The 16829-nt window shown below is 36.6% G+C and overlaps 1 protein-coding gene across 2 annotated transcripts in view; it reads right to left on the reverse strand.

Annotated features, from left to right (window-relative positions):
• RAB6A (RAB6A, member RAS oncogene family) overlaps window positions 1-13840 on the reverse strand; it is a 59773-nt gene extending 45933 nt beyond the window's left edge. Inside the window, exon 1 of one of the 2 annotated variants that reach the window (XM_039848016.1) lies at window positions 13335-13840. In XM_039848016.1, the coding sequence (XP_039703950.1) occupies window positions 13335-13404 (70 nt within the window). In that variant the 5' untranslated portion in view covers window positions 13405-13840. The remainder of the gene's footprint in view (window positions 1-13334) is intronic. The other variant, XM_039848015.1, reaches the window with a different exon arrangement.
• Window positions 13841-16829: the final 2989 nt, after the last annotated feature.

Raw genomic sequence — 16829 nt, forward strand, 5'->3', positions numbered from 1 at the left:
TTGTATTTTCCCCACCCCAGCCCTGAAGTCAATCACTTCTCCAAGGAGCTAGCAGAGTTTGTTTTAAGAAATTAGTTACATTGTAAAGTACTTATGACATTCACTCACAAAATTAAGGTAGTTTGACTATTCAAAAAATTGAGTTGGACAGGAAATACACATTATCCATCACAGTTGTCAGGAGCACATGAAGTTTTATATTTGGTTGCAAAGGAATGTTAAGCACTGTATTAGTTTGCTAGAGCTACTACAATAAAATACCTCAAACTGAATAGTTTAAACAACAGAAATTTATTGTCTCACAGTTCTGGAGGCTACAAATCCAAAATCAACATACTGACAGAGGTTCCTTCTGAGGGCTGTAAGAAGAATCTCTTCTGAGATTCTTCCCTAGCTTCTGGTAGTTTGCTGGCAATCCTTTGCATTCCTTGGTGTAAGAAACATCACTCTGATTTCTGCTCTGATGTTCACATGGCATTCTCTCTGCATACATTTATGTCCAATTTCCCCTTTTACAAGGACACCAGTCATACTATATAGGGGCCCATCCTACCCTAGTATGACCTCATCTTAACTTATTGTATCTGAGGTACTAGAGGTTAAATTTCAACATATGAATTTGAGAAGGATACAACTCAACCCACAACAAAGCAAAAATGTAAAAATTCTGAAAAATAGTCATCACAATATTTAAAATATCAGATTGAGATTGAAATAACTACTTAGACTGTTCTACATAAAAGACTGTAATTATCACAAGATCAGAGATTTTGAAAATAAATGTATGTTTTGGAGAGGAAAATAAGTTCAACTGAAGAATTCTGAGAGTACAAAAGGAATGCTTTATTTAAAACTAAACATACTCCAGGAAGCATTTGAGATCTTGCTCTCTGGCATATGTCATCGGTTTGGCTCAAATAAACTCTCATGAAAATTAAAAACCAAACCAAACAAAAACACTACTAAACAATTTCAATTTCAATTTCTGAAAGCTCTGTATTAAATAGGTAGAAATATGTGAGAGGGTGCTGACAGTAAGTCTCTCTATAGAGCACCATTTATGCAGGCCACACTATATGGTGTCAGGAGGTGGCGAGGGGAGATTATTTTCATTTTACATATGAGGAAACTGAGGCATATAGAGGTTAAAGTGAACTCTTTAAGAGCACATAATTTATAACGTGGCAGAGCATCAACCATAGTTCAGTTTTCCTAACTCCTGCTCCAGGACTTTTTCCCAGTATCACATAACTATAATAGCTTCACAGGCCAAAGGAAAAGAAATGTTCCACATTAGACAACTTGATAAACAAATATAAAAGGTTTATAAATAAGCAGTAACTTTAGTAGTCATCTAGTTTTTTCCTATTAATGTCAATATGATGATGCTTCTGTAACCTTCCTAAAGAAGAGAGAGAAAACCTATTTATTCAGCTTCCTAATAACTGGACAGAGTCAGTATTTTATGGTCACCTATGTGAAGGACACTATGCTAGACACTAAAAACAGAGATCTAAAAGACCAAAGAGTAGATTTTGTGCAGCTTTAAATATCATCAAAGAGATATCTTTAGTCCAGATGTGGGCTAAAATCAATCTAATTCTCTGAGAGATCGCATTCTCTATTTCCTTATTATAATCAACTTAATTCACCTTGATTATGTACATAATTTAAGGTGCACATGCATAAATTTCTGAAGGGATATTCTTCCATTTTAAGACAAGGGTTAAGGCTAGATAAATGATTAATTAGCCACATGAGACTACTGAAATTAAAATGAATTAAAATGAAAATTTAGAAATCAGTTCCCCAGTCGCAGCAGCCATCACCATAATAAACAGCACAAATACAGAACAATTCTCTCACTGCAGAAAGTTCAACTGGATAGCAATGATCTAGAGATCCTGAAATACTAAATCTCAAAAATATGTAATGGAAAGTATCCCAAAATAAAAGCCTCTGTGGGCAACTATGTCCATGAGTGTCAGGAACATACCAATAAGAAGGTCCTCATATTTTAGCAGTTATAACAAAATATTTGCAATTACAGTATATATGGGACTGCTTCAAACCACTTTAGTGCAGGATAGAGGTTGGTGGGTAGGGGGGATATGTGCTACTGATGAAACAAGTCATGAATTGAAGTTGAGTAACAGTTTTGGGAGTTCAAGATGCTATTCTCTGTATTTCTTTATGTTTAAAAGTTTCCATAACAAAGAGGTTAAATAATATTTTAAAAACCCAGAAATGTATTTGGTTAAGTCACAAACTCAGTTTTCGAATGTACCATTTATACTTACTGCCTACTTTTGAATCTTTCTGGACAATCCAAAACTATATTGAAACTGCTTTTTAAAAATTACTGATTACTCCCTGATAAATCCAATGACCTTTACTGAATCATCATTTTCTTCAACTTGAGCCACTGACTCTTCAGCTTCATCCCAGATACTCAGCATATCCAACCTTTCTCCTCCCAAGTTAGGCTTTTTCGTTTTGTTTTATTGTTTTTCCTTTAATTATCCTCTAATATGTGTAGTTGTTATCATGAGCAATCTCAAGGTCTTTTTGAAATTAAGTAGGGTAAAAATAATAAATAATTTACTTATCCAAAATATTTAGTAAGCTCCTGCTTTATGCCAAGCACTGTGCAATGTGCTTAAAATACAGCTACGAATAAGAAATTCATAAACATTGCCCTTGTGGAACTTACAAATCAAACAGAACACAGAAATTTTAATATATAAATAATTACAAGTATATTAAAGGCAGCAGGGAGAAATACACAGTGCTGAGAGCATAAAGAATTTTGGGAACCTAAACTACACTGCGGAAGTCAGCAAACGCTTCTTTGAAGAAGTGACTTGAAGCTGAAACTTAAAGGATAAGCTAAAGTTAACCAGACAAAGAGGAAGAGGAGTATATAACAAGATGGAGACCAGTGAAGATTTACAACAGGGAAAAAAGGCCAGTATGGCTGAAAAAGAGAGACGTGGTAGTTCAAGTTAAGGATGGACAGGTGGAGAGGAGCAATATAATGTAGCGTGGGCTATGTAGATCATTTGGAAAGATTTTAGATTTTATTCTAAAAGTGATTAAAAAAATACAATGGTAGGGTTTTCTTAGTTTAAAAATAATTTAAACTATACATATCGTAAAAATTTACCATTTCAACCATTTTAAGTGTATAATTCAGTGGTATTAAGTACATTCACAATGTTTTTGTTTTTAACAGAAGGAATTAACTTTGATTTTTATAAAGTTCACTCTGATATCAATGTAGATGGATTGAAGGGGAGGTCCGAAAATACAGGCTAGAAGGTACAGAGCAATGTAAAATATTTAAAGCTACCTCAATGCTCCCTGCTAGACTGTAGGCAGTAAGAAAAGAGAGATTACATCTGACTTGTTAACAACTATATCCTTGGCTCTAAGCCAGGCACAAGGTGGACATCTGTTAAATGGATATACTAAGAATCTATGATTCTTAAAATAGAAGCTTTAAAAAGTAAAGAAATGTTTTGTATAGCATGTAACACCTTAATGATATTTTTAAAAACTTTAAAAATATCTGCCCAACAATAACAGGTAAAGATGAATACGACGCATAAGGTTAGAGATAAAGAGTAGAAGCCAGACTATGAAAGGCTTTAACTAAGGCAGAAAAGTTTGGACTTCATCTCAAAGAGAAGTCTATATGGGGTGTCTAGGCAAAGTTTTATGCAATCTCACAAATGCAGGACAGAATAACAGCGATGCTTACTTATTATCACTTAATTTTAAAAAATCACTCAACATAATTAAGGCACATATAACAAATTTACAGGTAACAAACATCATACTCAATGGGGAAAAGCTAAAAGTATTTTCTCCTTAAGATCAGGAACAAAACAAGGATGTCCACTTTCACCACCTTCATTCAACACAATATTGGAAGTTCTAGCCACAGCAATTAGACAAGAAATAAAAGTTGTCCAAATTGGAAAAAAGAGTAAGACTGTGATTATTTGCAGATAACATGATTCTATATACAGAGAACCCTAAAGATTCTACCAAAATACTATTAGAACTTATAAATGAATTCAGTAAAGTAGCAGGATACAAAATTAATATTCAGAACTTGGTTGCATTTTTATATACCAATAACAAACTATCAAAGAGAAATTAAGTAGATAAACCCATTTAAAATTGCATAAAAAAGTAAAATACTTAGGGATAAATTTAACCAAGGATGTAAAAGACCTGTTTTGAAAATTTTAAGACACTAAAGATACAAATAAATGGAAGCATATACCATGCCCATGGGTAGGAAGATTATTAAAACGTCCATACTACTCAAAGCAATCTATAAATTAATGCAATCTCTATCAAATTACCAATAGCATTTTTCATAGAACTAGAACAAATAATCCTAAAACTTACATGGAACCATAAAGACCTCAAATAGACACAGCAAACTTGAGAAAGAAGAATGAAGTCAGAGGTATCATGTTACCTGGTAATTAAACTATACTACAAGGCTACAGTAATCAAAACAGCAGAATAAAAACAGACACATAGATCAACAGAACAGAATAGAGAGCCCACAAGTAAAATCATGCCTATATGGTCAATTAATCTATGACAAAGGAGGCAAGAATATATAATGAGATAAAGATAGTCTCGTCAATAAATAGTACTGGGAAAACTAGACAGATACATGCAAAAAGTAAAAAGTGACAGAAAGAAATCTAACTGTGGCTGGAGAACACACAATGCAATATATATATATGCCTTAGTGTTGAATTGTATACCTGAAACTTACTGGATTTCGTCAACCAATGTCACCGTTAAAGAAATTTTAATTAAAAAAAAAGAAAAAGAAAAAAGAAAAATGCTGGCCCTAGAAATTAAAACAGGATCTTGGACCCACTCTTTTAAAAAAAATAGGCAAAAGATCTGAATAGACATTTCTCCAAAGAGGACATACAGAGATAGCCAATGGACATATGAAAAGATGTTCCATGTCACTTTTCATCAGAGAAATGCAAATTAAAACCACAATGAGGTATCATCTCACACCTGTCAGAATGTCTATCATCAATAAATTAACAAGTGTCGCCAAAGATGTAGAGAAAAGGGAACCCTTGTGCATTGTTGGTAGGACTGCAAATTGGTGCAGCCACTATAGAAAACAGTATGGAGGTTCCTCAAAAAATTAAAAATAGAACTACCTTATCATCCAGCAATTCCACTCTGGGTATTTGTCTGAAAAAATCCAAAATACTAATTCAAAAAGATATGCATCCCTATGTTCATTGCAACATTATTTACAATAGCCAAGATATGCAAACTACCTAAGTGTCTATCAATAGACAAATGGATAAAGAATATGTGGTACATACATACATAAAATGGAATATTACTAGGCTATAAAAAAAAAAGAATGAAATCTTACCATTTGCGACAATATGGATGGACCTAGAGGGTATTATACTATCAGAAATAAGTCAGAGAAAAGAAAAACATCCTATGATTTCATTTATATGCAGAATCTAAGACAAAATAAACAAAAAAACGGACAGAAACAGACTCACAGATACAGAGAACTGATAGTTGCTAGATAGGGGTGTTGCAGAGCTGGTTAAAAAAGGTGAAGGATTAAGATGTTTAAGTTAGCAGTTACAAAACAGTCACGAGGATGTAAAGTACAATATAGGGAATAGGGTAAATAAACTTGTAATGACTATGTATGGTGCCAGGTGGGTACTAGAGATTACCTAGAGAGATCACTTGGTAAGTTATACAAATGCTACACGATTGTGCTATACACCTGAAACTAATATAATATTAAATGTCAACTGTAATTGGAAGCTAAAAATTTTAAACTTAAAAAAATAAACTGATAATGGGAAAAGCTGAGGAATAATCAAATTAGTGCCAGAGAACCCCCAAATGGCTTGGGAACTGGCACCACACGTACATCTAGAAATAAGGGTAAAGGTGGTACTACAAATGAAAAGAATGGATAAAAGTCTGTTTAAAAACTAGACTGATATTCTCTCACATCCCTTCCCCTATTCCACACAGCCAGGTCCCTTTCCCACCTTATCAGAAGACTGGAGGATTATGATATAAGAAAGGAAAACAAAGGGTTTCTGGACTGGGCAATACAAGGTACAAGTGAGGGTTAGGGTACAAACAGTATTAAAAACAAAGAAATTAAATCTACTTACTCTATATTATCTTCAAACACTCTCTCCATTCACTTCCAAGCAAGCTGGAACCAAGCTTATCCTCTCCAGCAAGACATTGAATAATTCTTCTTTAGGAAATCTGACCAGCAAAAAGATTTTAAAGACCTTAAATCAAAGACTCCCCAGAAAGAACTCAGCCAAAGACTCCTACAAAGAAGCCCCATAAACCTACTACGCAAGAGCTTCAAGTCAAATTTTAGTACTCAACTCTTAAATAGAAGCAGAGAGCCAAGAAATACTAGTTTTTTGAGGGCATCAAACAAGAAACAGGTGAAAAGCAATTTACAGAAAAAAAACAGTATTGGGAAGAAAGTCATATATCCCATTAATATCCTCAAATAATGAGAAGATACTGATATCAAAAAGATGCTACAGTCAAGGAAAACAGATGAGCTCTTTGAAACTAAAATGACAACAGAAATAAAACTTAACAGGATCTCCATGGGCCTCTCATAATTGACCAATGCCAAAGAAACTGTAGCCTCGAACCATTGCCCAGCCCCCCACCTGTGGGCTGTGATCACTGAAGCAGGTTGTACAGTCTGAATAAGAAGAAAAACACTTAATAGGTTGGAAGAAAGAAAATCTTCTTAGAATTAAACATAAAGAAATGAAAAAGAGGCTAGATAAGACAAAATTAGAGGATCAATCCAGAAGTCTAAAAAAATTCCAGAAAGAACTAAAAATGGAGAAGTTATTGTTCTAGTTAAGAAAATTTCCTGAAATTTAAGAACTTAAGTTTCCAGTATGAAAGGACTTATATACCAATTACTCAGCACATAAAGTGAAAATAGACATATCATTACAAAAGATCAAAAGACCAAGTCATAATGGCAACACTAGAATCTACAAGGCAATACATTGTCTTCAAACTTCTGGAGGAGGAATATATCCAAACTAGAATTCTAACCACTGCCAAACTTCCAGTGTGAGGATTGTACGAATACATTTTTCAGATATACAAGGCCTCAAAAAACTTCCTTCCATCTTCCCTTTATTAGGAAGCTTTTTACTGGAATATATGTTCAATGTGATGAAGGAGTAAACCAAGAAGAAAAAATGCTTACCTAAAAAACAAGGAATCCATTCAACACAAGAGAAGGAAATCTTCAAAATGACGGTAAAGGTACATAACCGGGTTGACAGCTGTACACTAACATGGAGGGTAGCTAGTACAAATTAGAATAGGTCAAAAGTTCTGGGAGATATGTCCCAAAGAGATCAAACTGAGAAAAAAACCTGATCCATTCTTATATACTAAGGCAATTTACACTGTTGGTGAAGAGTTTGGGGGTAAATGAATGATATGGGTATAAATTAAGCAAAAGAAAAATGCCGAGAAAAATAGTGACATGAGGAAAAGATATGCAAGGGTACAATAATCAGTTACTTGCCAGCTCAGTTGTGACTATCACTTACCTATTAATAATGTAAAGATTAAATACTGATCTAACCAAAATGGATGGTTATCTATAGAGAACGGGGAAAACAACACTGCTAGGTTAGTATTACCATATTAGAAAAGAGCTTAGTAAATTTAAATAAACTGTCCAAGGTCACCGTAAACATTGGGGTCAGGATTAGAACCACAGCCTAAGTGTCTCTGGAGCTGTCTTTATCACTATATACTGTCTCCTCAAGAAGAAAAGCTTTAAATATAGCATGAAAATAGATTTGAGATTTCAGAATAGGAAAGTTTGATATTAAAAATTACAAAATGTGTTTTCCTGGAGATATACGATGAAGTAACTTAAGAGTGGTCCGGTTTAACTGTCATAGCCAAGAACAGCCTAAGGAGATCTAACAACGAAATCATATGTAGTATTCTAGGTGGGATTCTGGAACAGAAAAAAGATATTAGATAAAACTAAAGAAATCTAAATAAAACGTGGACTTTGTTTTGGTTCATTAATTGTGACAAATGGACATGTGAGATGTTAGTGAAGAAACTGGGTATAGGGTATATGGGAACTCTCTGTTTTATCTTTGCAATTTTTCTGTAAATCTAAAACTATTCTAAAACAAAAATTTTATTTTAAAAAATAGAATGGGAAAGCTCTCTGTATCAATATAAAAAAATCTCTATGATATAGTATTAAGTAAAAAAAAGCAAGGTGCAGAATAAAGTCTGATTCACCTTATGTAAGGGAGAATAAGAAATTATATATTTGCTTGTGTCTGCATAAATCCCAGAACACAAGAATATATATATATTATATATATAACTTTATATATATATATATAAAATTACTAAAGAGGAGGGGTGGGATGAGAAATGGAGTCACAGAACCAGGCATGGTAGTAACTATTCTCACAATATACCTTTTTATATAATTTTGATTTGAAAAATATGTCTTTTTATTACCTATTACACATAAAGTTAGAGGAAAAGCCTTAAGATAAATGGATTAGATGACTTCCCAACTATAGAATGCTCTTATTAAAGATTTTCAACTAAAACATGCTTAAACTATTAGTCATATTTATAATGTGCTTTCCCTGAAACTCCATGCTCCTGACACTTCTCTGTACCTTTTAACTCTACTTTTCGAAGCTGTTACACTCATCACACTATACTGTATCAAGTATTATAGATTTCTTCCTCAATGAAATGTGAATTTCTTAAGAGTAGGCTCTACCAAACCATTTCACAGAATACCAGTTTTCAGTAAACATTTGTTAATTTACTGAGAACTTCCTATGTACCAGACACTCTTCTAAATGTTTTATACTTAGTAACTAATCTTCACAATAAGTTTATATGATAGGTCCTATTATCTTTATTTTTAGGTCAGGAAACTGAAACATAAAGAGGTCAAATTATTTGCCCAAGGTCAGTGGCCAGTGCTAAAACATGAAACCCAGACACTGTGATATTAATCACTAGACTCCACTGTTTAATTTTAATGCTTCAAAACAAGGTATAGAAAACATTCTCCTTGACTGTCCTAATTTGCAATATGAAGCTACAAGGTACAAATTGGCTTGATTATCATCTAACCCAGCAGCTCTCGAAGTGTGGTCCTCCAATCCCCAGGTCCCCTCCAGAGGGGTCCACTACTCTCCTGGGGGGGTCAAAAACATTTTCATAACATTAAGATGTTACTTGGATTTTTTCCACTCTTATTCTCTCATGAATGTACACTGGAGTTTCCAAGAGCCTACATGACGTGTGATATTAGAACAGATCAAATGCAGAAGCAGCTATGAGAATCCAGATATTTTCTAATAAGTCAAACATTAAAGAGATTTGTAAATATGTAAAACAATGCCACCCTCTCACTAAATTTTCGTTTGGAAAATAGTTCTTTTTCATTAAAAATGACTATGTTAACATGTAATAGGCTTAATACTATTATTTTTAAGTTTCTCAAACATTTTAAAATTTTCTCAGTTAACTTTCAATATAGTAAATATTGATATAAACCACATAAACACAACAATTTGTAAGAGCATAACCAAATCTTGAGAAGAAAAAGTTTAAAATCACTGATCTTAGCCAATCTAAACTGTTCTGTACTCATGATCTCTGAGAGTAAGATACTTTTCTCCTACCTAGCATATTATAATTCAAAAGAACTAATGTAAAAAAAGGTACTATAGAGTGAAAAAACAGCAGTACTAGGTCAGGTATGTGCTTCTCCCTTAGATTACATTTCCTAATTTGTAACACAAAAATTTGTTTTCAGTAATATCTTCCACTGTAAACTATAATGACATTCCTAAAAGTGTCTCTGTATTTCAAGACAATTGCAACAGGTAGTAAAAAAAAGAGATTCCTCAAAGACATTTCAGATTCAAATTGTGTATGTCAACATTCCTTTATTAAACCATGTACACTACACTAAAATATAAAGAAATCATTAGGGTTTATAGGAAGATTACTAATACTAATGTCATTAACTTAATCTGAGACTTCATGTAGTGAAACAACTTATCTTCATTACAGAACACAGAACCTTAAATTTTTGATAAGCTAAATGAAAGTCGACTTAACTTCAAATCAGTTTCCTGACATGTCTTTAATATCATTTGACATACTTTCAGGTGTTATAGTAATAGCAAATAATTTAACAATCACTCTAATAAAATAAATTTTGCTCAACTCAAAAGTTTTTTGTTTTTTTTTTAGTGAAATGGTGAGGGCTATAAATTATTGCGTTCTCTGCCCCCTAAGTATCTGCAATATCCCTGCACACAATCCAATAGCGTATAAAATGTTACTGTTAAACTATTAATTGCAGAAGGAAAAAATGCAGACTTACCATAACAATGATTGATAGAGACTATGCCAAAGATTAGTAAAATTAAGTAGTAATCTCTGATTACCACTAGTTTCAATCATCATTTATTCACCAAATATTTCTGAGTATGTACTAGGAACGACTGGGCATTATGCTAGGCACAGGGGATACAATGAACACAAAAAAGTTTATCATCATGAAACTTGCTTTCTGATGTGGGAAATAGACAAAAACAAACACATAAAAAATAAGAATTATAAATGTGATAAATGCTACTATGGAGACAAAGCTTTGGCATAGATCAGTCTTCGAAAGCTGGATTGTATAATTCTAAAACCTAGAAATAAATAATTCATGAAGAGTTAGTTACAATAAGATGGCATGATTCTATAGACCTTTGCTAATGCACAAGAAAACTAGACACTAACCATGAAAACAGAAATCGATCTTTCACTGACAAAGCTATTGGATGGCATTACTTAGCAATACAGTAGCCTCAAAAGATAATTTACCTCACAATTCTGAGTTAAAAAGCATGTGAACGATCCTTAAAAAAAAATTCTAAGAGGAGACTAAGTAGACCTGACAACTAAATGTAATGTGGTAACCTGAAATGAATGCTGAAAAAGATAAAACTAAGGAAATCTGAATAAACTATGAACTTAGTTAATAATAATGTATCAATAGCAGTTCATCAATTGTAATAAATGTACCATACTAATGTAAAATGTTAATAATAGAGAAAACTGGGTGGGGCTATATGGCAACCCTCTGCAGATCATCTCAATTTTTCTGTTAATCTAAAACTTTTAAAAAAAATAGTCTATTTAAAAAACTCTGCAGTGGCTTCGGAATTGGGGAGGAGGGGGGTTATTAAAGACTCAAAGAAAGGAAGATATGAGAAGCCATAAAACACTGCTATGTGAATTAGAACATAAATACTCAAGAAATTCAAAGGAAACCTGCAGATACTAATTACATCCTTATATACTAAATCTCATACTAAAATCTTTCTAGGACAGATATTAATGGATTTTTTCATGCAAACTAAATAGCTTTGTATCACAACATAAGGCAGACAATAACATCCCTAGAGTACACAACAAGCACTTTAGATGCTATTTATCAATAATGACAAATAGGCTATATTTTATGTATGACACTGTCTTGAAATTGCCATAAAACACCTGGACCAAGATCAATCTCTTAGGTCTTACTAAGTTACTTAAAGAAACAAGCTTATACTTAACTTCGGGAAAATTCAAAGAAGACAACAGTTTTCCCTGCTAAGCCGGGACGGGGGAAAGATTATGTATGAAAGGAGAAAAATGATTTCTCAGGTCTAACTAAAAGCAATTTTGCAACTAGTATTAACCTACTTTAATGCCTTACAAATGAGTACAAATAGTTCACGGTAGTAACAAAAGCTCTCAACTTATATCAGTTATCTTCTTTCCAGTAGAAAAATAACGAATGTTTTCTATAACCTAAAACACCTAGTGGGTAATTCAATGTTTGATGACTTAGGAAAAACTAATCTCTCAATGTGTAAATTTTAAAGATGGTCATGGAAAGTGTGAGAAAAACAAAGAATGATAATCTCTAAATTGCCAAGGGTCAAGTTTGTGTAATATAGCATAAAATTTGAAATTACCACAAGAAGTAATTTGAGACAGCCATCACAGAATTAGGATCTTGTATCTAATATAAACTACAGCGACAACAGAAGCCTAACCAGGTAAATGAGAATTTCTCTCAACAGATACTATCGAATATTAAGCATAACAGTCATTTAGCCGAACCGGTATTACACATTTAAATCTAATTTCAAAAACTAGATGATGATCTATTCCTACTCTACTCCAATAATCCCTAACCCCAAAGGAAATCCTCCAAAGATGTTCATTAATTCTCAAGCCTTCTCTCACAGGAATCCTAAATATATAATTGGAAAATACTCAAGGAAAGATGGAATAACGTTTCCCCAGTAATTCCTGTTTGCACCACGAGGAGAATCAGACACTGCTTCATGTTGAAACAAGAAAAAGGAGAGGTGAGATGTAAAAAATTCCAAGTAAAAGAATCATGACATAGCATCTGGCAGAGATTAGAAAATCATCAACACTGCCAAAAGAATTGTCAGAGATGAAAGAGAAGAAAATGAGGTTTTCCAGCAAGCCACGGCCTAATCCAAGGGGCAAAAATCTCCAGTGCCGTCGCCACTCCTCTCACCCCTCAACCACTCCATCCACAAGTCGCCTCCAATTCAGATATATATCCTCTATAACCCAGACTAATTCCCCACCCCTGTGAAAACGACTCAGGAATTTTCTACGACCTTCATGTCCATTAGATCCACACTTCCTCAAGCCTCTGAGGAAAACAACGCCCAAATTCCACCCTCTTTGCCCAAGGTTGAAGAGACCGGTTCCTTGGAGTGGGGGCTTCTCAAGAAGGGCCTCACAGAGCTGACCGACTGAGATAAGAGCAAGGAATAAGGGTGGGGCTCATGAAGGCTGGGGTGGTGAGACAAGAGAGACCAGAGGAAGAAAAGGGATGGACAGGAGCCAAGGGGTGGGTGGGGTGGGACTGGGGAGGACAGGTCGACGGAAGAGAGCCAGGATGCGGGGAATGGAAACGTGGAGTCAGGGACAAAGTCAAAACCCGACCGATGGATCAAGGCAAAGAAGAATCGATGGCTAAGAGAGGTCGGCGAACCCGGGGAATGGCTGGGGGTGGAACGAAGCGCGAAGGTGAGGCCGGCAAGGAGCCTCCGCGGACGAAAAGGCCGCACTGAAAACGGTGCGGGAAAGCCACGGCCAGCTGCCAGGAGTGGGGGGAGCCGCGCACTCACCGCTCTGCTCCCCCAGGAACACCAGCTTGAATTTCCTCAGCGGATTCCCGAAGTCTCCGCCCGCGGACATGATGGAGCCGCCGCCGCCGCCTCAGTCCAGAGACCTCCCGTGCCGACGCTATTCCAACCAGTTGACCAAAAGGGCGAAGGGAAGGGCAGGCTCTCTCGGCCCCTGTAGGGCCCGGCGGCGAAGCAAGGCTGGGGGACAGGACTGCTCTTCACAGACAGGCAGCCGTCGCCGCCACCTCCCTGCGGAGTCGCCTGGCACTGAGCTAGGCCCGCGGCTCGGAAAGGAAGGAGGGCGGTGTCGGAAGAAGCCACGAGTTCCCAAGGCTAGCGCCGTTCGGTTCTCAGAACCCGGGTGAGAGGCGAAGGGTTGCGGAGCCAGAGCCGCAGACGTCTGGGACCTCTACCACGCAGTGCCTTAGCTCCCACAGCTGCCGCCGCCGCAGCCCAACCTGCTGAGTGCGCGAGCCTCTGGCGCGGCGCGGGGCGAGCCCGGGCGCGAGCTTGCCGCCCCGCCGACGGCCGGCGTGCGTGCGTGCGTGCGCGTGCGCGCCACTGCCAGGGCCTTTCTGGTTTAACCCGCTCTGCAGTCTCCTACCGCGCGGGGGAGACGACGGCAAGTTTGGTTTCGGCTCGCGTCAGAAGTAAGGAGGAGGCGGGCGGAGTCCGGAGCAATTGCGGGGGTGGAATAAGGAGGAGGGTGGAATACGTCACTTTCGTGATGAGCCAACCGGGAGAGACCAAAGGAGTGAGGTAGCGGCGCTAGAGAACGCGAGCGGATGTCGCGCAGTGGAATGCGTTGTACGGTGGCGGCCATGCGAAGTGTGGCGCGTCGCAGCCTGAAAGGAAGGGGTGTGCGGAGGTGAGGCCAGAATGAAAGGAATTGCACACAGCCATTACAAGTGTAGTCAGAGAGCCCTAAGATATGGACTTGGTTCTTCTATTCTGGGCCCTCAGCGTTGCCTCGCATTCCTCACATCCTCCCTTTACCCGTGAACCTACCCATCTTATTCATTTTCTTTTGATCATAAATCTTCACACTAGGTACATTCTCTGCTCTTTTCTCCCAGGAGTTTCATAACTACAAGAAGCAAAGCCTCCACATTTTTGCAGATGAGGAAACACGCTCAGAGGAAGGAAATGACTTACAAAATGCACAAAGTGGAACCTAGGTCACACCACACACACACACACACACACACACACACACCCGACCCTTCTCACTCCCCTCCTCCCACCCTCGCCCCCACTTCGCAACCTCCTTAGTAATAAGCCCAATATTTCCTTGGTTTGACCTGCCTTGGTCTTCCGTTACCAGCCTTTGTTCCTCAGATGTTGACAACTCTAGGTGGCACCTTCTGTGCTAGAAAAAGGATTTAAACATGTAAAACAAACTCGTTTCTCAGATGGGAAACTGAGGTCCACATAAGAAAATAGCTTTGCAAAAAGGTCGCACAATAAATTAGAGATAGAGCCTGTCCTTGAGCACAGATGTAGGGAAAGGGATAAAGAGCACCATTCCTCCTGAAGTAGGGCTTCTGAATCTACTATGGAACCTCCCTTAAATTAGACATCTGCAGCATGAGAGAATCCGTTGCTTTCAGCAGATTTGCAACCTAGTTCATGATGCAGAAGATACAGGTTAGTGTCACAGTCAAGAGGAGCCTAAGGAGACATGAGAACTAAGTGTGATGTGGGTACAGCTAACATGACAACCAAACATAAGTTCTAAGCTGAATGAGATCCTGGAACAGAAAAAAAAAACCACTAGGCAAAAACTAAGGCAATCTGAATAAAGATGGACATTAGTTAATTATAATGATCAATATAATGTATCAATATTGGTATCAATGAATATACTAATATATCAACAAATATACTAATGTAAGATAATAGAGGAAACTGGGGGAGAGGTATATAGGGACTTACTGTACTGTCTGCTCAATTTCTCTAAATACAAAACTTAAAAAAATAGTTTTACAAAGAGGCAGCCATCTCAATGGGAAAAGATTTGCGAACGATGCCTCCGATAAGGGTCTAATATCAAAAATATACAAGAACTAATACAACTCAACAGTGAGATACCACCTCACACCTGTTAGAATGGCTATCATCAACCGGACAGGTAATAACAACTGTTGGAGAGGTTGTGGGGGGAAAAGGAACACTTATACACTGCTGATGGGAATGTAAATAGGTACAGCCACAATGGAAAACAGTATGGAGGTGCCTCAGAATATTAGAATTACCAATATGACCCAGCAATCCCTCTTCTGGATATGTATCCCCCAAATTTGAAAATATCCTAAAGCACCCCAGTATTCACCACAGCATTATTCATGGTGGCCAAGACATGGAAACAACCAAAGTGCCCTTCAATAGATGATTGGATAAAGATTTGGTACGTATATACAATGGAATATACTCACTATATGATGTACTCAACCACAAGAAAAGAAATACTGCCATTTGCGACAACATGGATGGGTCTTGAGATTATTATTCTAAGCGAAATAAGAAAAAGTTGAGAACCATATGATTTCACTTACTTGTGGGATATAAAACTAAAAGCAACAAACATACATGAAGAACAAAGACTTATGAACTCAGATAACAGTATAATGGTTACAGAAGGTAGCGGGGCAGTGAAGGACGTAGATAAGGAAAACAAATAAAGCCAATTAATAAAAGATGAATAAATAAAAGGTTAAGAATCACCAAATTAGCGAATTTGACATCCACACCTCACCATACTTCAGCCATACCTGACCGTACTATGGGACAGCATCCAAAAAAGTAATCCCTGCCCTTGCAAAGGCCACTTTTAAAAACTAGTATCAAAAATACTTCCAAAGTTAATTTTAAAAAATAAGTCCTTATATGTATGTATAGTGTCTCACCATTCATAAAACACCTTTATATAATTTTTCTCATTATTTGGGGGTTATTATTTACTTGGCTACAGAAATGGCAGGATCAAACAAATGCCTTCTCAAACTAAGGATGAATTACCTAACTAGAATAAATTAAGGGGAGAAATAAAGGTTGACAAAATACGATCTATTCTAGCCTATCAAGACAATAGTTATATCCTGAAATCTCTTCCTTTATCAAAATTTACTTAATTCTGGTTCCTCTCAGCTAAGTGGCAGAAAGAGTTCGGAACACTCATCTAAAATGAAATAGTAAAAACCTGAGTCATGATTTGGACATTTGATATTTCATTTGATTTTTTTCCCCCTTTCCCCTTAATATTTTATTTTAAATGTAGCTTGTCAGGTCTGGAAAGACTTTCTCTACCAGAACCCAGACCTGGCACACATAAAGAACAGCCAATATAAAGAGTCTACTTAAAAAGAAAAGCTCTTACAAACAAGAGTTGCTAGTTTTTCCTTCGGTTGGGTACCAGGTTTTCATTATGTTTCCTGAAATAGCCTTTAAAGCAACATCTGAGGATTGCAACTATAATTACTTTGTACTTCCTCTAGA

Source organism: Pteropus medius, unplaced genomic scaffold (genome assembly GCF_902729225.1).
Source record: "Pteropus medius unplaced genomic scaffold, Ma_sr-lr_union100, whole genome shotgun sequence".
NCBI classification, from domain to species: domain Eukaryota; kingdom Metazoa; phylum Chordata; class Mammalia; order Chiroptera; family Pteropodidae; genus Pteropus; species Pteropus medius.